The 25,860-nt window shown below is 42.6% G+C and overlaps 1 protein-coding gene across 2 annotated transcripts; it reads right to left on the bottom strand.

Moving 5' to 3' along the window:
* Positions 1-24: 24 nt before the first annotated feature.
* On the bottom strand, positions 25-23,940 carry LOC101162800 (ras and Rab interactor 3). Of its 2 annotated transcripts, XM_011490658.3 has the most exons (15): positions 23,722-23,938; positions 21,115-21,204; positions 13,679-14,195; positions 11,841-11,952; positions 11,633-11,705; positions 10,961-11,052; positions 8,283-9,249; positions 6,266-6,443; positions 6,013-6,181; positions 5,660-5,781; positions 5,389-5,575; positions 5,057-5,188; positions 4,528-4,694; positions 2,699-2,813; positions 25-774 (listed from the first exon to the last, which is right to left on the bottom strand). In XM_011490658.3, exons 3-15 carry the CDS (start codon positions 14,072-14,074, stop codon positions 524-526), a joined length of 2,961 nt encoding a protein of 986 aa, XP_011488960.1. In that variant the 5' UTR covers positions 14,075-14,195; positions 21,115-21,204; positions 23,722-23,938; the 3' UTR covers positions 25-523. The 2 variants fall into 2 exon arrangements, with proteins under 2 accessions (XP_011488960.1, XP_011488959.1); XM_011490657.3 differs by lacking the exon at positions 21,115-21,204 and having other exon boundaries at positions 23,722-23,940.
* Between the last annotated feature and the right edge of the window lie 1,920 nt (positions 23,941-25,860).

Below are 25,860 nucleotides of genomic sequence, written 5' to 3'. Positions count from 1 at the left end.
AGAGGGAGGCCAAAGCAGACAAACTTTTTACGATTACAAAATCTGTTTTTACTCACTTAAAAAAAAAGAACGTGTTGAGAATTTACACAAGTTGGACAAACATCCAACAAAGCTGTGTTGTGTTTTGGCAGCTATACAATGGTGCCTCTGAAAATCAGGTTAAACAAATCAACAACATTGATAAAAATACTGTCTGGAACTATCAAGTACCTCTACTCCTGCTGGAAGGAAAACCCCAGAATATTTTACTGTGGAGTAAAAACACTGATATAGATATAATAAATGTGCATGCTACACGTCACTTTTATGTGATAAAATCTTGCTGATCTTTCAAGTAAAATGGGATCAGATTATCTGTCTCTTTGCAGGCTTTAATCCCTGTCTGTTATGCTTTCTGATTCCAATCTGACATGGGTTATCAGTTCCAGGGAGAACTAAATTGGAAGCTTTTATATCTTTGGTTTTCCTTGTGAAGGAGCAGCAGCATCCCTTCCTAACGTGCTGCCACCATGGTGCCAAGCAGTTAGAGGTTAATCAGAGTCTCTTCTACTTCTGGCTCCGTATTTCTTGTGAGGTTAGCTGTGGGACGGCTTCCTGCGGGTGGATCCGGGGGAGGGTCAGTTGGGCAGGAGCGTTGGCCGCCGGGTTGATTGACAGGATGAAAGAGGAAACAGTAGGCGCCCGGCAGGCAGCCATTCTTGACACTGAGAGCGAGGTCTGTGGGGGAAATGGGCTGCCGAACCCCATCCATGTACACGCTAAGGATGTAGGAGTCTGAAAAACACAAGAAGAGATTTACCAATATGTGTTAATATACTGTCTTACATGCCTGTTTTAGAATAGTCCTTGCTGTCATAATTCCAGCTGTAACTATATTCTCTTATGAATCCTCTTCACCCTGCTGACCCACGACTGCGCACCGACACACAGCTCCAGCATTTAAATCAAGTTTGCAGACGACACTACAGTGGTGATGCTGATGAGACAAACTACAGGAGTGAGGTGAGCCACCTGGCCGGTTGGTGCAGAGACAATAATCTCCTCCTGGAGCATGCTCCTCTGACCATCAACAACTCAACGGTGGAAAGAGTGAGCAGCATCAAGTTCCTGGGTGTGCACATCACAGAAAACCTCTCCTGGTCGGATAACATCGCATCACTGGCTGGGAAATCACCTGAAGAAACTGAAGAACGCCAAAGCCCCTCCTCCCACCCACAGTGCATACTTTCTGCAGAAGCGCCGTGGAGAGCGTCCTCACCAGCTGCATCACGGTGTGGTATGGCGCCTGCAACGCGTCCTGCTGGAAGTCCCTCCAACGCATCGTGAGGGCAGCTGAGAGGATCATCGGTGCCCTCCTCCCCTCCCTCCAGGACATCAACAACACCCGCCTCAGCCCTCTGCATTGCAGATGACCCCGCCCATCCGTCCCACAGCTCCTTGAGTCTGCTGCCATCCGGGAGGAGACTATGTAGTCTTCAGGCCAGGACCAGGAGACTCAGAGACAGTTTTCTCCACCAGGCTGTCTGGAAACTGAACTCTCTCCCGGCCCTGCCCCCCCTTCCCCTCTTGTTGCCCCGTTGCCCCCCTGCTCTGACATACAGACGTCATCAGCACTAACTGTACCTTCACCAGTCCTCCAGGAACTAAACCACAGTCACTTTATTTTTTTCTCATTTTTACAGTCATGTTTATAGCCTCTAATATTTATAGTTTGTTTATTTGTTTATTGTGTAATTTGAAGTTGTTTCCCGTTTAGACTACAGTTGAAGAGAAACGGAATTTCAATTTCTATGTATGTGGAAACATTGTAGAGATTGACAATAAAGTTACTTTGACTTGACTTTGAATTGTTAGTTCATTACCCAAACAATTGCCCATGTGGGAGGAGGGGGGCCTTCTTTGGCCTCTTTATCAAAAGACGTTTTATTCAGAAGTCTTGAATTTGCGGTTTGTCCAGTGTTATTAGTAGAGGCGTAAGTTGATATAATATTCTCTGAATATTTCATTAATTTCTTGAAGTGAGCTTGTCAGCTTTCCAGCTGAGTCCCTTAAAGTAGAGATCATTGTTCTTTCTTTATTTAGTTTAATTTGGTTTACCAAATATCTACCTGATTTGTTTTCATGGTGACATTTTTCTTGTCTTAATCTTTGAATTAAAAATTGTCTTTTTTTGTTTATTATTGTGTTTAATTGAATTCAATATTTTCTTTATTCCTTTTGTGTTTCTTCTGTTGGATTACTTGCATTCAATGATTCAAGTATTTCAAACTTGTGCTCTAGTTTCTTTTCTTCTTCTTTTCTTTCTTCTTTTTATAAACAGAATATGATAGGATTTACAAAAAAACCTTTTCCTCTTCCCTGAAACTCAGTCACCTGAGGCTACAGGTGAGCACAGATTTCGAGGGAGGAGTCACGGTACATCAGAATCTAGTGTCATTAATAAAAGTATGAAATACAAATGATCTATTTCATGATATAATATGGTTTTAAATTTATAAGTCTGACATAATTGCAAACTGTAAATGTAACTGGATTTGCCTCCAACTCCTCCACACTTTAGTCATCTTTAAATAGGAATTAATTTCATGATGTACATTCAAATTAAATGTACTCACAAATGTTCATTCAATGTTTCCTGCTTGTGTTAGTCTTGTAAAGTCTTAGAATGTTCCCTCTGTGAGCATGAACCAACATTTACCTTGTTCGTAGCGTGCTGCACACTGCTCAGCGAGCTGCTGCATGGTCATACTGGGGAAGATCCCCATAGTTTTGGGGTTGGTTCCAAAGGCAGGACAATACACGGTCAGAAAATCCTTTAAAATACAGATGCATGCAGAGATCAGCACACAACAGCTTTGTCTTCTGAATTCTACAGTATATATCTGTGTTCTGTATTTGTATTTTGCTTTAAAATGCTACAGACTGAATGTTAAATGTCTTTTTCCTGTTCTCATTTCATGCTTCCTTAAATGTATCTGACTTTAGCGTCAGTCACATGCACCCACACGGGGGTGACCCGTACAGGTGCTCCAGGTTTTTGGGTTGTCCGGGAAGGGTCATAGAGAGGAGTGGCTGCACCTTAAGGGGAGCTGCAGGTGAGTCTCGCAGGTCTCTTGAGGCTCAAGAGACGGCATGAAAATGGACAGTATGACTGTTGTGTGTGTGGTAAGCGTGTTGTGAAGTATTTGTTAGGATGATGGAAGTTGCATGCACATATGACATGTGAGTGATGTTGTCATGCGGTGTCCAAACGCCACGCTCTAGCCGTTGGTAAGGAGCGAGGACTGGCTCCTGCCTGACTGCATACGAATGCTGCACACGGGATACGTAAGTGTCCCCAGGACGCCCATAGGATTTCCACACAAACGCGCACGTATCACGTGAACAGCTTTAAGGGGCTTCTTGAGCACCTAGCTAAGTGTAGCTTAAGTGATCGCTACGACCTGTTGCTCACAGCATTTTCGAAGAAAAAAAACGTGCACGAAGACGTGCACATGAAAAAAGGCTGCGACCTTGTCATTTCGTGCAATCTACCTGCACGGCCCACACAGGTTCTCCGATTTTTCACCTGCGGACAACCCAAATCCAACCGGAAGGGCAGTTGTGACTCAAGCTGCGTTCACACCGAAAGCGGTTCACTGGTCAATACCTGTCCAAAAATGTGTTCATAAGCTTGATGGCCCAGATGGGTGTGGGAGGAGATGCCACTAAATGGTTTTAGCCTAATGGCTACATGGAGCAGCATCTGTATGTTTCATTTACCACACATGGAAAACACGCAGGATGTTTAGAGATCAGGTTTGTGTATTCAGACAGTGAACTTCACACATCAGACAAGCAGGGAGCGGCAGGGAGCAGCTTCTTCTTTTTTAGTTTTTTACTGTTTACCAGTGCTTGTTTGCCAACTTCAGTGGGATGAGGAGTCCCTGATTGGTCACAGTTCAGCATCATCGCAGCCAAGAAGTTCAACCGGTTCAACTTTCAGTGCATGATCAGTGAACGCCCGAATGGTACGTAGAGTCTGGACTTAAAATGTTGAACGTGAGAGTTCTGAACCCAGACGCCTGAAATTAAGGTTGACGCACGTTTACATCGAGTTTTCATTGAAAGTGGGAGCTTGAACGTGAGTTGATGCAGCTGGTGTGTCTGTACCTGAAGGATTTTGGCTGTCTTGCCTGATACTGAAAACCAGCAGTGAGTACTGAGGCGGTTTATTACAGATTAGAACTGACAGACTGGTTCATTGGTTAAAGCTAGTCTGGTCCAGCTCTGTCTCTATGCCATGATATGTTTCCGGATGTGAAGTGATGTATAAACACCTTGGATTGATGTATCTGAAGTGATCCTGATATGTACATAAATGCTCAGTTTCAGTTTGAGTTGGACTTTGTTGGTTAACCTGTTGCAGGGCTGATCTTTTGTGTGTGTTTGCGTGTGTGCCTGTCTTTGTCTAAATGTGCGTTTGCGACACTCTGTGTGTGCATGTGCTGTGAATGTTTACATGTCTTTGTGTGTGTGTTTCCGTACGCGGACAGATCCTTGGCCGCTTTGCTCCTGGTTGAGGGTGCGCCGTCTCTCCCAGCGGTGGATGGAGTCCTGGACCTCCCTGCTCAGCTGCCGTGTTACTGACCTCTGCTGGTCAAATGTCTTTATGTGCTCCAGAGCCCCGTAGGTCGTGGTCAGGTAGTAAGAGCCTAAACACAGACAAGCACAGTAAACCACCTTAAATGAAATAGATACACAGGACCCTGTTTTAAAAAATGACCTTTTGTGTCATTTTATTGTTCATATTCCCACACATTATGTTGGAGGTGTGGACGGTCAATACTTGTACAGCACTTTTCTACCTTCCTCTAAGGCCCAAAGCGCTTTACAGTCACAGTCCCCATTCACCCACTGATGGCGGCTCCACTGCCAATCACTGGCACCAACCTTCCACCAGAGGCAAGTTGGGGTTCATGCCCATGCAAGGCAGGAAATCGAACCTGCAATCTTACGAACACGGGTTGATCTCCCTACGGCTGCCCCACGGCCGCCCGTGGATGTGTGAGCAAACCTTCTCCAAGTGTTAATGTTGGGTCCATCAATTCCATCATGTATTCAACATCCAGCTGTAGGGCAGACAGATTGGACCTGGCAAGGACGTACATCATGACGGGCAGGAAGTCATCAGCACCGTGGGCCCGCCCTAAACACAAACGCACATCTTCAGGTGAAAACACTTGCTTTTAGAGTTTGATTAAGACTGTGCACATGTTTTAGTCTTTCGACTTGTGTCAGAATGGAAAAAACAAAACAACAACAGAGGAAACACATAACCCCTTCAATGAAAGGCTGTGTGGGAGGAGCCTGAATGAAAAAATGTTTGGCATGGCTGGACGTCCTGACCTGGATGGCTCACAGACATGGAGTCATAGATGATTTTGCAGGTTTTCAGCAGTAACTGGATCTTCCTCTGAGGAGAATACTCCTGATGAAGATCGTTCAGCTTAATGCTGATCTTCTCCAAAGCGGGGGCCTCAGGGACCGAGGTGGTTATTCCTAAAGCTGTGGTGGTGCTGCCGAGAATAGCAGACTGACACCAAACACAGCAACGCCGTCAGCACCCTTTACTCCTTTCAGGCACTAATTGTAATTTGTTTTAGCCACAGAGCCTTACCTGGTTGCTAGCTAGCTGCTTTGTGCAGCCGGCATCCGTGTGAAGTTTCTCCAGAGTTTTGTAGATGGGCTCACGCAGCGGCTTCAGGACACTCTTGCACAGAGCCGCTTCTACAATACTCTCTGCAAAGGGACAAGAAATCCGTTCACATCGAAGAACTGCCAAAGGTAAAGCAGCAGAAGCTCGCTGGTCCTTTCCTTCTCCTTTTCTCAGTTATCGTTTGATTACTGAGTCTGACGGACTAAACTTCCTAAGGGGCGGAAGCCTGAAGGTTTTGTTTCTTTTCCACAACATGCAGGGTAACGGTCAATGACACACAGGCTTCTCTGATCCACACACAAACACATACAGACCTAGTTTGTCCTGAGTGCACTGCTGAGGCTCCAGCATGGCCTGCAGCTCTGAGCTTTGGAGAAGGTAATTCTTCAGCTGAGTCATCATCAGTCGGATCTCCTGTAGCAGCTCAGTGGAGGTCATGTGCTTCATCATGGTCTCCAAAGTGAAAGCTCTGTGCTCTTTGACCTGTAAGGCATTACAACTCATTTGTTTTTGGTTGTTTTACAAATCTTATCTGTGACATTTCCTGCCCTGCGTCAGTGCACTCACTAGGTTACCAAAGTAGCTCAGAGGGTCTCTGGCCAGCTCTACAAGGCGCTTGGTGAGGCGGCGGTCATGACTGATCAGCCCACTGACCACTGCAGAGAGGTGACGAGCTTTGTGCAGCATGAAGGTAGTGGGGGTTCTCCTGAGGACAGTTTTGGGGCTGCAGCTCTCTGTGAGGTTCCTGAAGAGAAATGGAGCATTTCAGACCGTTTTCACCTCTCCAAGGCCGGAGGGACACTGGGACACAAATGTTGCTGTAGATGCTCGGTTTTCTTTATATGATTTAACTTTACAAGCTCTTTAACCATTCACACGGGTGAGTTGGTGGGACCCTGGAGCACGTGACTCCCACCTGGTCCACAGTAATCTTGGCATGTTGTTGACTTGTTGTGAAACTCCCAGAGAATCACTGCAGAGTGAGCACAGTTACTGAGAGAGGCCATCAGACATGGTCATGATGTTTGCTCTTATTGAGCTCCGTCAGTCAACATCCCTGAAGCCTGGCCTGGAGGATCCAAAGATTAGGAGCCCAAACAAAAAATGATATGATATGATATGAGGTCTATCGGGTTTCAAGTAAAGTGAGGTTGCAGCATGTGTTTTTTCAACAGAAAGTTTAAAGGTCATGCAAAATCCTCGTTTTGAGCTTCTAAGTGTAATATAATGTTTACTCCTCGCAAAAAAAACAACCCCAAAGTAGCGCTCGGCAAAAAAACAGTACCGATATAAATCGGAATATAACTTTTTCTCAGTAAAAATGACGACTTTGTAGAGTCCGAAATAAACGCTTGCCCCTCTCGAGCATTTTCTCACATGGCGAGTAACAGTTTGTGTAAAACAACAAAGGTCAGACAGCAGCAACAGTCTAAACCACCAGAAGAAACTCTGACTATTTGCTTTTAGTTCCTAGATTATTCAATTCAATGTTTGTTCTCTGAAACTTGAAACCTTTAAAATGTAATGTTTTGTTTTTAAATGGAACTGATCTAACAGTTTAGCCTTCGGTTTTCTTCATGTTCTCTTTTGAAACTTGAAATCTTTTGCTTTAATCTGTTCCTTAAGTGCTTCTGTTATGTTTGAAGTATAATGGGAAATGAATATTGAAATCTAAACAACCTGCTGATGATTACACATTTGTCTTATGCGCAGTGTTCAAATTAGACAAATATAGTTTTTTGTTTACATTGTGATATATTTTGTTATCGCCTGATATTAAAAATCTCTATTGTGATATAAAAATTCTATATCGCCCAACCCCAAAGTGGTATTTTGATCCATTCACACATCTCTAAGTGTTCCTCTAAAAACCTGCTCTCTGAGCACCAGCCCCTCCCAATCCACAAAAACGAGAAGTTCCTCACACTGTGACATCACAAAGTGAGGAACAGCCCCTTCCAGGAAGAGTCTGTGCTGCCAGCTCCGCCCCCTAGGCTAATCCATCTTTGTAAAAGTTCTGATGTTTTGTTTTCGTGGGAGAAATTCCGACACGCTGCTGAAGCCGACACTAGGATGATGTCATGAAATGGGCGGCACCCACAAGGAGAGAAAGGCGGAGCCTCAGAGATCGAGTTGTTTCACTTCCAGGTAGGAAAGTGAGCTGAAATTAACTCATATTTCATAAACAAATGGTTCTTTAGTGTGCCAAAGGTCATATATGATCATATATGTGGATGTAGATTACTCTGAAATGATAAAAAAAAGCAGGATATAGACCCTTTGAAAAGAAAGTGAAGTGATCGGATTCATCCTCTTTCCCAAATTCACAAGCAAACCTCAAAAAATCTGACCATGTCAGTAGAATCAGGAACTACTGCCGTTCTGCCAGCTAAAGCTTGTGGTTACATTTTCATGTTTTTGTCTAGAACCAAAAGCTTGAAACGAAAACACTTTCCAATGTGTTTGTGTAACTGAGAGTATTTTTGATGGTTCTCTTTGTTTATTCTGGCCTCCTAAGATAAGAACAGAACTGACATGTTGATGAGGGGAGACCTCAGGGAGTCAGAGGGAGGAGTGCACCCACTTGCAGTTTGGGCCCTGTTCCTGGCTCGGTTCTCCTTCCTCCTCGGTGCTGCTGGTGTCACACGAGTCCTGGTCAGCTCCCAGAGCCGCCCCTCCCTGCGGTGAGAACAGCGACACGTCCGAGCGGCGAGCAGCTTGTGGAGGCTGTCCTTTCATCCCAGGACCGGTGGAAATGGCTTTTGTTCTTGGGGGAGGGATTGGCCGACTCGGCCTTTTTGATAACTGTGGACATGGAGAGCTGGACTGCTGCTTGTCCTCCGTCAGTTTCACTTCTTTTTCCTCCATCTTTACCTCTTGCTCTTCCTTGGTCAGCTCCTCCTCCTCACATGGACTCCTTGCTCCTTGTGTGGCGTTTTCAGTCGGAGGGCCTGCTCCTTCGGTTTTTTCCTCTCCTTTCTCTTCTATTTGTTCTTTCTTGGTTTCAATGGCGGGATTTTGGTTTTCCTCTCTGCCTGTCTTCTCTCCTTCATCCTGATCTGTTTGTTTTCTGGGGCAGACACCTGGTAGAGGAGCAGGAGGCAGACAGGGAGCACACCGGCCCTGCAGGGGAACGGGGGGCCTTGATGGAGGTGGGACTGACCTCCTCTCCTTCACCTTGCCTGCTTGCTCCCTTCCTCCTTCCTTTGTCTCAGTTTGGTGAGTTGCATACGTGGAGTTTTGAGGAAGAGAGGAAGAAGAGAAGAGAAGGCCCACACCCGAGTCTAGGCTGGGGGGTCGGGGTGGGGGTCGCTTGAACCTTTTTGCTGAATTGTTGCCATGAGCGCTGACGCTCTGGGAGGTTTGTCCATTCTGCAAACAGGAGGTGACATGTTCGCCAGTTGCAGAATCTCTTTTGGGAGTGCGGGGCAGGTTTAGCTGGGTGGTTGACCGCTCCTCCACAGTCACTGGGCTCACGTGGAGATAAGTGATCAGCTGAAGGGCGTTTGTCCTCTCCTTCAGTTTTTGGTTCAGCTCAGACGTCCAGAAATCTGCAACAGAAAGATTGACTGTTTTAGAAGGAGGTGACTGTTTTCGTGGTTGCTCTTCTGGGGTTTAGAGACAGAGTCTTCGGATGTTATCCAGTCAATCTCTATAAAAGTTGATTTTTTCCTTCTGCTCCTCAAGCGGCTCAACATGTGTAACACTTAGCCTGCATTGGCGTCGATATATTAAAACTCTTTTTTATCTTTGGTGGGTATAATCTGTAGCAGGAAAAAAAATTCCCAGGTTAAAACGGTTAAAAACCAAAGAGAATCTTCTGAAAACCTGCTGGGTGCTGCAAAGAGAATTACAAATGAAACAAACGGAACTGTCAGCTACACGGTCTTCTTTCCACTGTCCACCTACAGTACCCATAATGCTCCAACCATAAGACAGTATGGGTTCATAGTTTAGCAAAGTCGTGATAAAACATTGAAACAGTTTTTGGAGCGCTGTGTACCACAGAAGATCAATGGGAGATCAACAAGCACAGCCAAAATTCATGCCTAAAGCGTGCCGGATTTTGTGGCGGCTTTCCGCCTTGTTTCCACTGAGCGGTCTGGTATTTTGAGCATCTCCATTTAAGAATTGACGCATTAAGCCTGACCGATTTGTACCATTTTTGGGCCCCTGTTTGTTGTAGGTCCATAGAAAAACGGAACAGATTGGTCAAGGCGGCTGCTGAAACCCGTTGATTGGCTGAAGGTCATTACGACAAAAGAAAGCGGCTGTATTCGTTTTCGCTGCCCGTGAGCTTCTATCAGACAGCATTTCATGTTTAGCATCTACGAAGTACCACGAATGAGTTGCTGGATGACCTCCATTGTTGTGGTTCGCTTCACCCCCCATGTGCCGTGGCGGTCCAACTTTGAGTGGGAACTCTCACCTGAATCACCTGGACCATTGTGGACCGGACCGCTCAGTGGAGCTAACTAGCGTTAAGTAAGTTAACGACTAACCTAACAACTTAAGTTAGTTCTCAATAACAAATGTCATGGCTGAGATGCACCAACAATGACAAATTGTACATATATTTTTCTCACTGCTGACATCACACTACGACTAAACTCGCTGCATGAGATGCTCCAACATGGGACTCTTATGGACTTTTAAAAGTTATAAGCTGTTTCATATTTAAAAAAAAGGCTATTTTTCTTTTATCTTTATGTTTTATTTGCGCAAAAAAGTTTGATTAGAATTGATCAAAATAGCAACAATAACATAAATACAAATCACTTTTCTTCACCCTTTAGAAAAAGGGGAAGAAAAGTCAGTCAGAAATGAATTCCAATGACTGTTGAAGAAGTGTTGACGGTTGCAGACCCTGAATTAGAGGGTGGGCAGACTAAAGGCATTTCTTGAATCCATCTTCTCAACCTTTTGCCTGAAATTAAACATGTTTTTATTCTTTAGCGACCGTTTTTAATTTCTATGTGCACAGTTCTTGGTTCAGACTTGCACAAAGCCCAAAGCTTTACAGTAACACAAGAGGTGACAGCTGTATTTTTTTGTCATTTTGTGTACCTGCAAAGTTCAAGTACACAGACTTCACTGACTTCCAGTTTCCTGAAAGTCAAAGTTTTTATGTTTGAGGAGAGGCCAAAGCTACCAACTATTTTAAAGTTTTACATTATTCCTCCGTTGTGATTTCCTTTCCTCTTCCTTTCACTGCTGAACTCCCCGTCAACCTCAGTGGAAAACAGTGAAGTTTTTGTTTACCGGCACCCATGGCTGAGATGACTTGCAGCTCCTCTCTCTGAGTCGTCGTGGTAACGGCCTGAGGTAATCTTAGCAAGACGGTCAAGATGTCCCTGATTGACCAAGCAAAAAAGATCAACTCATAGAAGATTTTGTAAAAATCACGAAGATGCTGTCCAGTTTTTTTGTACATTTTTGATTTTACACATACTGCTGGTGTATGTATGTGCATGGGCATTTGTGCGGATGTGCACTTATTTTGTGTGTTAACACTAGTTTTTGTGTCTACATGTGGGTATCTATTTGTCTATGTTTATTTTTGTGCGTTTGTCTCTTTGTTTGTGTAGTTGTGTGTGTGTTTGGGTGTCTGTGCATGTGTTCGTGTTAATGCATCTGTGTGTTAATGCATATGTCTGTGTGTTTATGCATATGTGTATGTGTGTGTGAGTTAATGCAAATATGTGTGTTAATGCAAATGTTGGTGGTGTGTGTTAATGCATGTGTGTGCATGTTTGTGTGTGTTAATGCAAATATGTGTGTGTGTGTGTTAATGCATGTGTGTGTGTGTGTGTGTGTGTGTGTTGATGCAAATGTTTGTGTGTGTGTGTGTTAATGCATGTGTGTGTGTGTTTGTGTGTGTTAATGCAAATGTGTGTGTGTGTGTTAATGCATGTTTGTTTGTGTGTGATTTACCTGCTGGAACAGTAGAAGAGGATGAGTTGAAAAATATCATCAAAGACCAGAGCAGAACCCTCTAAATGGATGACTGACATGAGAAAAGAGTCAAAGAGGAAACGACTTAGTCATGTATTCTGTGTGTCCTGAGCTAAATATACGCTGTTCAGTGACACATAGAGCTGCAGCTGTCACAAGAGGAAGCTGCTCGCTGTGCAGCACATACAGTCCCTGTGCTGTGTGAGCATCAGGCTGAGCACGCGCGGCGCTCCCTGCTCCTCCGGAAGGCGTACAGAAACCGCCGTCGCCTGTCCGTCTGTGCTGTGAACCAGGAACATCTGCAAGAGGCAGCAGCAGCTGTTAAATTTTGTGGTCCCAAAAGAAACAGCAGCTGTGAAACCCAACAACAAGAGACCATGTGTGACTTTTCCCACACACGAACACAACATGACCCCCATGCGGAGCCCCATGCTGTCTGTTAGGACCTGGCATCTTCATTAGATTTGTATCCGCAAGTATAAAGATGTCATACAATAATTCCCTCAGACATGTTAGAATAAAAGTTTCACTAATTCCCCGACTGCACTAAGAAGACACTTTGACTCCCACTTTCCAGCCATGACAGCGTCAGAGCCTCAATGCAGCGTCTCCAGGCCTGCATCCAGACACAGTGCTGCTAAAGGCAACCGTAGTATTTAATAAGCAACACTGTTGATGACAGGAATGGAGGACTTGAAACCCGGTGGAAATAAATGGTTTAGTTTAGATAAATACTTCCTAATTAGTGTGAGAGTCCCCTCCCTGCAGGCTCTCCTGGTTTCATGACTTCATCTCAGGAGAAAGTCATGATTGTTTCAGATCCGCTTTGATGCCGGTTTTTGTGTAGAAATGTAACGTAGCTATCAAATAATGCTGTAAACAGAAAATGAAGAAAGTATTGTTTATTTTTCACAAGTATAGAACATTTTAAGTGACCTAACAAAAGGAAAAAGTGGACTAAATTAATATTTCACGTTTTTAATTGTTGCCTATAAACCAGCATCAAATCCTAGAATTAGACTTGCACAAAGTCAGGGATTTTCAGGGCTTATAGTCAGGTTAGTGATCAATCAATTCTACTGCTAAAGACCATCAGTCTCTCTTTTTGGCTCAAACTGAGTCAGAGACTGACAATAGCAGTCTGAAAATAACCGCCAAACTCTGCTCCCAAGGCAACTCTGTGAAAGACGACACAGCGACTCGACTCAAGGTAGTTCCACGCCATCGGCCCATCTCTCCCAGGCAGAGGTCTCAGAGCAGACTGGGGGTTGTAGGAGGGTAAACTCTTTTGTAGAGCCATGCCGAGGATGACGCAGTGGTCTACCACATCAAGTTTACTCTCCTTCTAAATTAGACAATGTCTGCCAATGCCTGAACTGACAGAATCAGGGGGTCCACGTTCAAACTGTTCAGAGAGGTCTAACCAGAAGGGTCTTTGTGGAAGAGTTGAAGCTTAGCTAAGGAGACAGGGCCTGGCCACTCAAGAACCACGGAAAACACAGGAAAAGTGACAGCATCTGCTCTGGACTGACATGGACATTGAAAACATTCGGCCTTAGCAGACGGCAGTTTTTGGAAGGACTGCAGAGCAGAACCATGGAGTGTCTGTGATGAAGACCGGTGGAGGGTTCTTGAACTTTTTAAAGAACAAGAAGTACTGGAAGTGATGGTCTGACCCGCATAGAGTCCGGATCTTCACACCGTTGTGTGTCTGGGGTGACAGGGTTTGGGTTTGAGACAGCAGGATGTGAGAAAACTAAGTCCACAGAAGATGTGGGGTTAGTCCTCCAAGATGTTTGGAACAGCCTAAAACCTAGAAGAATTGATGCTGATTTGAAGTGAAAGGGTGGTCAAGGCAAATATTGATTTGATTTAGATTCTCTTCCGTTCATTCTCCCCCTTTTAATGATTGAAAATGATTGAAAATGAAAATATAATTGATACTTCTGTTTCCAGTCTTTTTGCACACCTGCCTAAACTTTTGCACAGTCTAGGAAGGAATGCCAAGAAGAAAGTGTGTCTTACCCCTGCAGCCTCTTTTTCCAGAATTCCCGCTGTCTTTTCTGGAGTGAGTCCTTCAAGCTGCCAAATAGAAACGCTCCCAACCAGCTTATCGAGAGAGCTGAGCACTGGAGGAGCTGGGGAGGGTAAGGGGATAACAGGGCCTGGGGGAGGAGACTGTGAGGAGCACGGAGTAGGTGAGTCTGTGGGAGATAAGGGAGGTGGTAAGGAAAGTGGAGGAGACAGAAAAGGCACTGGACCTGAAGAGGACTGCTGAGGAAACTGGGTGACTATGATGGGAGAAAGAGGAGGAGGAAGAGATGGAGGAGGAGGGTTAGAAGACAGAGACATTGAACGGATGGAAGCAGAAGGGAGGTTAGCAGCGCTGGAGGCAGGAAGAGGAGGTCTAGAGGGAAGCATGGAGGACTTTGACGTGCTAGTTGGGGGTCTGGGTCGACATGGTCGTCCTGGAGGCTGTGGGTGGATTGAAGGAGACGGGATGGCTGCAGATTCTAGGGCTCCCGTCACAGGTCTTGTAAGGCTGCAAAACAAAAAAAAAAAAAAAAAAACCTGTTTGAATTCCTACCTTAGCTTTTGCTTAAGACCTGGGGGACATTTTTGTATTTATGAGATGTTCCTGCAAACCCTGAAATAAACCAAGACACACTGAGGTTAAACAGTGTTTGAGCCCTGACTTATGGAGCTTTGCGTAAGCACAGTTTTAGGGTGTAGTTAGACTGGAAAGTCTGTTGGTCCGGATTGAGTCCTGAACCTTGCGTTTGGTCTCTAATCAGACTTCCGTCAACCAGATATTTCTGTTCCAGACCAAAGCTTGTAAACAAAACCAAGAGACTAAAGATCTCTTCAGTCATTGGCCATTGTAATGTGCATTAAAAAACAGCTTAAAAAATGCAGACATTAAATAAGTGAATATACTTTTTTACTATTAAAAATAAAAATCTAATATTTTTTAGACATGTCTATCCTATGATTACATTTTTCTGTGTGGGGTTTCAATGCTTCTATGGTTAAAAATAAAAAAGTTGTGAATTCACAAATTTCCTGTTCAAATACACTATAAAGCGGTGGGTGGCGCCGGCAGCCCGTGCCTCACCTGCACCCACACAAGCTGCAGCTGACACATTTTCCTTATTACTTCTGTCTTATCATCATAATAGACGCATTATTTTTACTTCATTTTCTTATTTCTGGCCAACTGTCTGATTCCATTGGTGCCAGTTTGTGACTCATTTCATCTTTAGACAGACAGTAGGTGAGGCCTGAGGAAACGCCTGCCTGAAGGCAGAGGGAGCTGGGGATCCCAGAGACTGTGACACTGGAGAAAAGGAATAATAGATTTAGTTGCAGCAAGTGCAGCCAAGATGGGTCAGAGAGTGGTTCCTGGTCCCGGACCAGGATCCACTTGGGTGAAAATGTGTTCCGTTTTCTCGGGGTAAACAAACTTTGGTTCACTCTAAGTAACCCAAATGTGGAAACCAAATACCGGTAGTTCCGGACCAAGTCCGCTTCACCCTTGTGCTATCTTAGATGACCCCACCCGTACATTGACGTGTTCTTCCTACCATGACAAAGGTGGATAAAGGTGGAAAGATTTCATGTAATCCATGGACACCAGTGAAGATCACAAATCATTGAAGAAAAAAGGTTCAGCACACTGTCTTGTGGGGTCTAGATGACCCAACTCCCAATGTCAAAGTCCCTAGTATAGCCCTCTAATTTGTTCTGGTTCGAGTCCTGAACCTTGCATGTGGTCTGTATCCAGACTGGCATGAAGCGGAACATTTTGTTCTGTACCAAAGCTTGTAAACAAAACCATGTGACTATAGATCTCTTCACTCATTGGCCATGATCTACGAGGGTGGGTCAAAACAACAAGAAAAAGACGGATGTCTTATCGGGATATTACCAGTTCTGAACACCGGGAAGAAGACTTTTTACTTGTTACTTTAGTACGGCGGAGGCGTGACAGGAGGCGTGGCGTGAGTGGTTTAACTCAGAGGATGCTAGACACTGCAATGATGAGGAGGTGTTAGACATGAAGGTACGCTGATAAGTGTTTATGACGTATAGATTGTTGGGAAAAATGTGAGAAGACGTGTGTCACGTTAAAAGTTGTTTAAATAAGCCTGAATTTTTCCGACAACAATTCAGTGAGTCTAACTTTAATTGCAGTTTCACTTCAGTGCAAAGGTTTTATTCATAACAGTACTACAGGCGCTTAGCTGTTATGAAGAAATTCTTCTTCCACTGTGTTTGGAACCTCTGTCTTTAGTGAATTTGAATTTGAGCTTTAACGCAAAAATGCTCGAAAAGGCAACAAATGGGGCTTTCAATGACCTATTTCCTTAAAAAAACTATTATTGTTTTAAGTCTGTTTTTTCACATTGAGGGATGTACAGGACATTATCTGCTGAAGCTCCATTTTTTAACAATCATGATTTCTTCCAGAGGAGTCTTTACATAAATCCTTTTTATATCTACGAATGCGAAGCTTTTGGATTTTCAATAAAGTCCAACACTGTAAGAACAGCAATAATTATAATGGAATCTAATTTTGTTCACATCTACATTCATCTACTTTGAATAACATTTTGTTTTATATTATTTATTGTGGTGTACAGCACTTTGTGTTACCAGCTAGGACAAGTGATAGACAAAAAATGGTTGATGTGAATTGAAATAATTAAATGTAATTTAATGAAATGTAATAAAAAGGAATTGAATTGAACTGAACTTAATTTAATTTTGGATTGGATTGGATTAGATTGGATTTGGTTTTGTTTGGTTTGATTTGATCTGTTTTGCTTTGACACAGCATGGCTGTGTGAAAGCCTCTGTGGTGACAGGGCCATCTTTCACTGCAGATCTTTCACTCTTGACCTAAAATCTGTTAAATTGGACTAAGCTATTTTTTAGCCTAACTCACCAACTTCTTGCTAAATAACATTTTCTTCTATTTAAAATAAAAGGAAATAATCATACTGAATAAAGCAGTTCTTGATGACTGGCCAGTTGTTATCTCAAAGTTCTTGAATGAGATGGTAGTGTGGTAATGCATTTATTTATGCTGTTTCATTAGCATTGAAAGTTACCAAAGCAGAAGTTAAGCTGTAAAAAGCTTCAACATATTAAATAAATCTTTATAGTACTTTTTTTAAAGGATGTTTTTTTTGGACAAAGAAAATGTGTTCAGCTTTTTCCTGAATACACAAGAAACACAAGATTAGAGGACATAACAGAGAACACTTAGATTGCACTAATTACTGCCCATTGTATAAAAAAACTAGGTAACTTATTAACTTAAAGAAACTTGAGTGAATATTTTGCATCAAACAAAGTGAATATTTTACTATCAACCTTTAAACTCATCAATTCAATATTCTGTGTTATCAGCAACTTCAAAAACATTAAAGACTTCTGTTTTAGTGTTTAAGTCCATCCATCATCCATCCACCCATCATCCATCCATCCATCCACCCACCCATCATCCATCCATCCATCATCCATCCATCCATTGCCTGAACCTGATGCATTCCTGTATGGGGTCACAGATAATGAAGGTGCGATAAACACTGGCCTGGACATTTCACCAGACCATCGTAGGGCCACAGGAAACAGTTTTTTTATTCAGTTTTCGTGCTTTATGATTTCTTCTTTTCTCTACAGCTACTCTTGAACCTACAGCTGTTTACTATTGTGTTGTGTTTTTTCATATTAAATGGAATTGTTTGATTTAATCAAATGAAGTAAAAAGGAGTGAGGAAAGGTTCATATACTCCGCATAGATCCCTCCATTTCAAACTGCTTTCTGCCTGTTGGCTGGATGACTTTTGTACCAGTGCGCTGATTCTCAGCTCTTTCTCAGAAAAGTGGAAGCCAACAGTCTGCCACAGGGTTTCAAAAACAGGAAGTCTTCCCACAGCTGTACATTTAGGAAGAATGGCACAGCGCACAGGGCTAATGAGGGCAAAGGTGTCACCAGAGACTCATCACAGCCACGTCACAAGCACTTTCAACTCCTCCACTCAAGCAGCAGTTATTGGACTTTGACATGTTGATTAAAAGACCGTTTTCATCCAGAAGCAATCATTTCCTTCAGTAAAATTTAAAATGCATCAAAATGTGCAATAACCCGACAGACTGCACTACGGTTTATGAAGAATAATGGGAATCTTGTCTTGGCCAGCCTTGTTGCATGTAACATTGACAAATTGGTTCAGTCCAGGCTTGTTATAGTCTAGTCTGTTAAGTACACGTTTAGTCAATATAAGAGAGCAGGAAAAACCTAATTAAGTGTAAATAGATGAGTAACATTCAGGAAAAGAGGCAGGCGACCTCTAGTGAGAGAAAATATGGATGAGCTAACAGGATGTTACTGAACCGTATTGTTCAGACAACCGCACAGGAATTAGGATCCCTGTTTTACTTATGAAGAGATGTTCATGAGGAGGACAAGGTGGTTGGAGCTTTGTCAGGATGTAACTGGATACCTTCAAAGCCAGCCCGACAGCAGAAAAAAGCGATGGTCAGGAGTTTTTTTTAGTTTCAGTTCAAAAATATGTTTTTATTGAGAGAATGTTAAAATTCTCTAAGAAAAAGGAGTCGTGAGTGATGATTAAAGTTAGGTAGCAAATGGAAATAAAATGCTTTCCATGTTAGCACTATTGGGGTTTTATTTTCCAAGCAACATCAACGAGGTACTGAAAGTATTTTTCTATCCTTTGAGCTTCCGTTTCTTAAAACCTCCTAATTTCTGACAGTGCGGAACCATTAGAGCTTTAGGCCGTGTCACACAGCCATTATGTACATTTTGCGAATTTTCCACAAATGAAATTTCGGTCTTTCGTGATGTGATACATGTGTGATATATTAAGTTATACGTGTTTCTTGCGTTTGTCATTCATCGATGTGTGCAGATGTCCATTAAGGGTTTCGGCCGACGGGTCTTTACGTGATTATGGTTTTGAGCTGTCCAAAACTTTTAGCCAGTGGAGAATTACACAAAACTCTATTTTAGAAATCAGCCTAGCACATGCAGATCAGTTATCTAAATTATATGCAGATTATTTTCAGTAGAAAAATCATGACTATGATTAAAAATAACACTATATCAGAAAAAATAGGCATAACACTGTTTCAGAAATCTTCAAAGCATATGCAGCTCAAGTATCAAAAATATATATAGATTATTTTTTCATTAGAACAATCATGAATATAATTAGACACAATGCTATTTCTGAAATCATCATAGCACATGCAGATCAAGTATCAAAAGTCAAAAATATTTGCAGATTATTTTCCATTAGAAAAATCATGAATTAATTTTTCGGCCAAGTTATGTGATATAATTAGAGATCAATCACTTTAACCATCTTCAGTAATTGTTTTAGCAATTTTATTAATATAAGGTAATGCTGTGAAATAAAAAAGGGTCCATATTCTGACCATTGTCCAAGGTTGGTCTTCCATCTTCTGCTGATTGACAGCCATCCTTCTGGTTTAAACAGAGTTTAAACAGAGTTTAGTTCATTTTGCTGTTATGTCTGCAGACTTGGACTAAGGTCCTTTTCTTTCTGCAGCAGTTATCAGCTGCGCTGAAAGTTGAGGTCAAGTTGTCTGCAGGTCAGAAAATCAGGGTCACTTTGACTTTTAGAGATAGCGAAGATCCCAGACGCCATATTTCTTTAAATTATATTTTCCTCTTTGATTTATTACTGCATTTGTTGACTCAGACGTCCATGATCAAAGTCTTCTCAAAATCCTTCGTGGTGTTAACAACCAGAATCCTTCATGGTGTTAACAACCAGAACCTTGGACTGGTCCGGTGGACCGAATGTTGACGTAAATCCTGCTGTCTTTAACCCAAGTGTTCTCAATCTGTTTACGCTTCCTGAGAAGCCTGGCATGTTTGGCGATTTCAGCATTCCTTCTGGTCAGATGGTCGTTCACATAAGCAGCAGATCCCTTCAGATTCCTCCTTTGATTCATCAGAGCTAGCTTGTGTTTTTGACTCACAAACCTGATGAGGATCGCTGGTTTATCCGTCTCCTTTCTCCTGGGGAGCGGGTGGCAGGTATTTACATCCAGGGAAATCCATTTAGACGTGAGAAATGATTCCACTTGGTGTTCCAGAGACTCTCCATCACTCCCCGTTTCAGAAGAACTGCTAGCAATGCTAGCGCTATTAGCATTGGCAATGCTAACTCCAGCACGACGCTGAAGTTGGTTTCCGATTCACAGCTTCCGATTCGAGAGGGCACTAAAGAAACATTCCGCTGCATTTTTCGCACTAAGATCACCTAAAACCGGGTCCTGTTCACAAAACGCTGGACCTGGACTGCTCAAACCTGGATTAAATTATAATTTAGATAGTAAAGGACACAGTAAATACAGTTTCTGATTTGTGAAAACTTCCTTTGATTTGTGAAAATGTGAAATAGGTTGATTTTTATCGCATTTTACGCAGTGACTCCACCTTAGAACAGGTCCTGTTCAAAAACCGCTGGACCTGGACTGCCCAAACCTGGATTAAATTATAATTTAGATAGTAAAGGACTTTTACTATCTTTACTATCTAATGCATAATTTAATCCAGGTTTGAGCAGTCCAGGTCCAGCGGTTTTTGAACAGGACCCGGTTTTAGGTGATCTTAGTGCGAAAAATGCAGCGGAATGTTCCTTTAGTGCTCTCACGAATCGGAAGCCAACTTCAGCGTCGTAACTCCAGCTGCAGTTGGCTTTGCCCGAGGTTTCATCTGTACTCCAGTGAGAATGAAATTATTCATCCTTGCTTGTTGTTCCACATTGTCCAATGTTTTCTCCAGAATGTCAACCCGGTTTTCTCTTTGCTTGTTTTGAGCTCGGAGTCTTTGAGATGAGGTTGGTTTGGCCTGGATCTGGTTCACTAGCTCCATGAGAGGAGTTAGCTTAGCCTGGATCTGGTTCACTAGCTCCATGAGAGGAGTTAGCTTAGCCTGGATGTTTTCGAGGATTTTTTTAATATCGTCATAGTCACTTGATGCTTGGTTCTTTCTTCTTGTTGGCTCTCTTTTTTGGAGATAATCAGTTTTTAAGTCGCTTGAGGGTCGTTGTGAGAGCTGCCGACAAGCGTTATGCGCCCGAATGTTAACCCGGAACCGTAACAATTTATACGCAAATTTGTGGCTTTTCTAAACGATTCCAGGTACCAGACTAACAGACAACCACCTATGGTGAACCACCTATGTATAACTTTTATATCACGTATACGGTACACATTACGTTCACATTATTCAATCAACGGACAAATATTGGGTCAGATTTTGCTTGTACGTCAATTTACGTGTTCTTTGTGTGGGGTTCTTCCGTGGTGGTTCTTCCGTGGTTTTAATGTGGTTAATTCATGATACATCTGTGAACATTTCACGTACAAACCACAACTTTTCTCACATTTCCACGTACCGGTATGTTCATGTATGACCAGTTTTCATCCGTGCAATATGCGCCAAATGTAGGCAGGGGCTGTGTGACGCGACCTCTAGCAGAGAATCACTTGATGGAAAAGCATAATAGATATAAAACAACGGGTCAGTCCTTTTACCCACATCACAGAATTATAGCTCAGTTTACCATTCATTTAGTTTCTGTCTAACTTTTTTGGCATCCATACCTAACTTTTAGTGTTGTTAAGGTCACAGAATGCACATCACCGTGGGATTTGTTTGGCAGAATTTAAGATGGTTCTGAGATGCAGCTCTGATGTTTTTTAGCTACAGCCAATGCCAAAAGCTACGGAGCCCGTGTCCTGACATTAAGATATAAAAATATATCTTGTTCCCACAGATTAATATCTTGTTCCCACAGGTTATTATGTCGTTCGCACGAAATACTATTCCGTACCCACAAGATACTATTCCGTTCCCACAAGATACTATTGCGTTCCCTCAAAATACTATTCCGTTCCCTTGAAATGATTAACTCGTGCGAACGCTTTGTGCTTTTTGAAATAAATAAATCTGTTCTCTAAACATCCTCCGTGTCTTCAATGCAATGTAATGAGACATACACAGACAGAAATGTGAAGGTATCTGCTGTAAATCTATGACGTAAATTAATAACAGGATCAATGATCGGCTAGTCAGTTAGCATGTATCCTTATATCCTTCGAATGTAAAGCGACTGACTGCTAAAGTTAATAAAAGACAAGTCCTGAATATTATTATTCCTATTCGACCCTAAACTACAATATCAGCTGTCTGACAACAGACCAGCCAGTTGCCCAAATGCCGGCATACATCAAAGAGCTCTGCGGCGGCGCTAGTAGTAGCCTAGCAGGAGCTATCGTATGACAAAGCAGCCTAGTTATCATAAATCTTTTGATATTTTTCTTATATTCATTGAGACAGTATTAAAGTGATCATTTTTGTTTTTCATGTTCCTTTTTTGAACGAAAATGGGTCACAGAGACACGGAAGTTACCGCTGAAAGCGGCTTAGTTTTGCCGGCGTACAGAGAGCATATCCGCGTGAATGACTTATGACGTGAATAATTACTGCGTTCGAACGGATTAATTATTGCGTTCGAACGACATAATTATTGCAAACGCACGAGTTAATCATTTCGAGGGAACGGAGTAGTATTTTGAGGGAACGCAATAATATCTTGTGGGAACGGGATAGTATTTCGTGCGAACGACATAATAACCTGTGGGAACAAGATATTAATCTGTGGGAACAAGATATATTTTTATATCTTAATGTCAGGACACGGGCTCCGTAAAAAGCTGTCAGACTGTGCACCAACCAATAGAAAGGCAGAAAAAAAGGAAAAGGGTAAAAAAAAGAACCAAGGCTCACTAAGAAAAAGCAGTGCAAAAGCAAAACACAAGGACGTCCAACAAGATCCGCTTTTAAAGAAAACTGTCAGTTCACACGTGAGCACTTCAAAGGTAAAAGAAATCAGTCAGTGCAGTGGATAACGATGGCCTCCAAAGGCTACATGCAAGAAAATACGTTTCAGCCTCTATAAAAACTGCTGCGACAACTTTAAACAATGACTAAGAGGGAAAAAAATCTGAAAAATATTGCTAGTATACTATCACACCAAATACTAATCTAAAGATTGAACTGTAACAGACAACTGCACACTGCCTTTCCTCTCCAGGCCGGTGGGTTAGAGTCACTTTGGTTCTGAGACCTGAAGCTTTTAGTGCTGAGTTGGAGTTTATCGGGTCCTGAGAGCATCCAGAAGGATTTCTGTGCCAAGTTTTCTAAACATATTTAGATCATTGAAAAACCTTGGAGTTTGTCTCAGAGAGAAAGAAGATACACGCTCTGTGTTCAGAGGAGTTCTGAGGAAAAACCAGCAGTGTCTGACGGTATCAGTGTCCAGAGTATAGAAAGTGTAATTGAACCAAAATCAAACAGGAACTTTCAGTAGGACAATGCAATCCTTTCACTGTCTTTTGCGTGTACGTGATTTTTCATTTTGCTATAAAAAGTGAGCATTACTGTCTATAATGTGAAAAGCAGTAATGGTAAATGATGAGTTCTTAATCCAAGGACGTTTTTTCATCAGCAGCCTAAACTGTTTTTGCAAATAATATCATAATGAGGACAAATGAGTCCCATTTCTTCCACCAGTTTTCCAGGAAAACTTCACAAAAATCTATTTTTTTACAGCATTTTTGTTTGGAAAAACTTCAAGTAGCCCTTTGGCTTTCCTGCCTACAGTTCCTTCTTGTTTTTACGGTGTGTTATGCGAGTTTTGATGAATGTCTTCAACATTTGAATGAACGTACACGGCATTCTGTTTTCCAGTGTCACACACTTAGTTAGTCTGATTTAGTCATCGTGAAAAGCAGAATTCTCCCGTGTCTTTCAGAAGTCACTGACCTACATATGAGCCAGTGAGTCATCACATCTGTTTTTCTCTCTGTGGTTTTCTGGCTTGCGACCCCCAACTCCCCCTTTTCTCTCTGGCAATCCGCCCCTCCTAAGGCTTGACAAAAACCCTGCCTGTGAGGCGCTTTCACACAGGTACATTCTTAACCCCCCCCTGTGAACTCACCCTGGGTCCTGAGAAACAATGCTGGCCTCCATCATATCTCCACAAACTAAAAGTAACCGACTGCTCCGTCTCTCTGCTCCATCAACGGCCCGCCTCTTCCCAAACCCCCTCCCCCTTCTTCTTCCTCCTGTTGATCGCGGCGGGACCAGAGGAAGACAAACTGGAGGGCTACAGTAGAATGTGTTTGTCTGTCAGCCCTCTGCTCTTTTTCTGCCTCCACTTCCTGAGAAGCAGGAAGAGGCCGAGTGCTTTGGTCAGACCTCCCTGCCCCTCCTGTTCTTTGGCTTCTAGCCTCAAAACATACTTCTCTCTAGTTCTCTCTCAGTGTGCAGCTCGTGGTTGTAGTGCTGCTGTTTCAAAATCACTTACACTGACAAATACAAGTGTACCTGACATTGTTTCAGTGTCTCTGTTGCTATACCCTCCTTCCTTCTATCCCATTAGACGTTTTCCAGATGCTCCACCTTTTCAGACTGTGGAATGCCGACCTTAGCGTTTCCTGCAGGCAGCACATTTTTCTGATCCTTCTCAACTTGTACTCACTCGACTTTTCCTCAAGTAGACTACAAAGTATTTTAAAGTGCAGCTTTCTTTATGACGTGCCTCCTTTGTGGTTTGGCAAGAGAAAAACTTAAGCTAAAAGGCTAAAACTAAATGGCATTGCTTCACAGCAGGCTGGAGTTAAAGTCCTGACGTTGTTTACAAAGGACCCTTCACATTTCAATTTACCTAAGGCTTTTTCTGCATTTCACGATGCATCTGTACCTAGATGCAAAACTACCAATTATTGGCTGCAGAACAGTCAGGCTCACTGCAAAAGCTGCATGTAACACTCTACGCCTCCTTTTACTTTGAGTTGCTTTAAGTTTTTTTAAGGACATGTCATAGCCTGTTGGCTACACTTGAAAAATTACATTGTACTCAGAAGCTATGAGGTACCTTGGTTATTTATAGGGAAGATGTGAATCACCACAAAAACTATTTACAGGACAAAATGTGAATCTTTGTGTTCAATTTAAATATATCAGTCAGTCAACAAGAAGAAAGGTGAGCATTGGATCAGGCTGTTGAGCTGCAGTAAAGACCAGAAAGCCATTAACCCACTAGTCAGGTTGATTTAAGTATACTGCTGCTTCCTGTGTCAAAACCTCAAATCATACAGACTCTGCCTGCATACATTCAGCTGCTGTCTTAACAAACTATGAGCAAAATAAACCACAACCCCTTTTTTCAAAGTCCTGCAGAGCCACTAGAGGGAGTCCTCACACAAGCTGTCAACTGTGGGAACTGCCTCCAAAGTCATATTCTATTTTCCAACAATAAACATGCTTTGAGGTAAAAATGGTTGACAGCTGGATGATTGATCAGTGTGGCCATTGAGTTTGACTCTTCACCACGGCACAGACGCATTAGCTAACAGCACTCTGAAGAGTATCTCAAATGTCTCCACATGCAAAAACATACAAATATTAGAGTTTGAATGTGGCAAAGGGGAGAAAGGGTTCATACATTGCCTTTAACTGATGTGTACGTGTGCACGTATTTGTCAGTTTAGGTCACCATATGCTGTGCTTGGGACCTGCTGCAGTGTTCCTGAATTGAATTTTTGAACCACTGTTTAAACTGAAGATACTGAGCATGTGAGCTATGTGTTTCAAAGTCAAAGTCAGCTTTATTGTCAATTCTTCACATGTGCATCACATACAATGAATCAAAATTCTGTTTCTTACTCTCTCATGCCTGTCCAAGAGAAAAAAAAAAATAAAATAAATAAATAAAAAAGGAAAGACAAGAAAGACAATTGACAGTATTAGCCAATAAAGTGTGAGTGGACAGGATGCTCTCAATGGTTCCTCTGTAAAATGTGGTCATGATGGGTTGTGAAGCACCTGATCTTTTTAGTTTCCACAGGAAGTAGAGACGTTGCTGACCTTTCTTTGCCAATGATGTGATGTTGGCGGTCCAGGAGAGGTTCTCATTGATGTGTACCCCCAGGAATTTTGTGCTGCTCACTCTCTCCACAGCAGTACTGTCGATGATCAGTGGCAGGTGTGGAGTGTGGCCCCTCTGGAAGTTGACAACAATCTCCTTTGTCTTGCTGACATTTAGCAGGAAGTTATTATCTCTGCACCATTTTGT

This window comes from Oryzias latipes, chromosome 22 (assembly GCF_002234675.1).
Source record: "Oryzias latipes chromosome 22, ASM223467v1".
Classification (NCBI taxonomy): domain Eukaryota; kingdom Metazoa; phylum Chordata; class Actinopteri; order Beloniformes; family Adrianichthyidae; genus Oryzias; species Oryzias latipes.
The sequence above is the reverse complement of the archived record's forward strand: the minus strand, read 5'-3'. Positions and strand labels throughout refer to the sequence as shown.

Coding starts and splice junctions, on each gene's coding strand:
- LOC101162800 (XM_011490657.3), bottom strand. CDS start 23,756: ATGATGGAGGCCAGCATTGTTTCTCAGGACCCAGG. Junction 11,953..13,678: donor TGGAAAAAGAGGCTGCAGGG/GTAAGACACACT, acceptor TGCCTCTTGCAG/ATGTTCCTGGTTCACAGCAC. Junction 4,695..5,056: donor AACATTAACACTTGGAGAAG/GTTTGCTCACAC, acceptor GTCTGTGTTTAG/GCTCTTACTACCTGACCACG.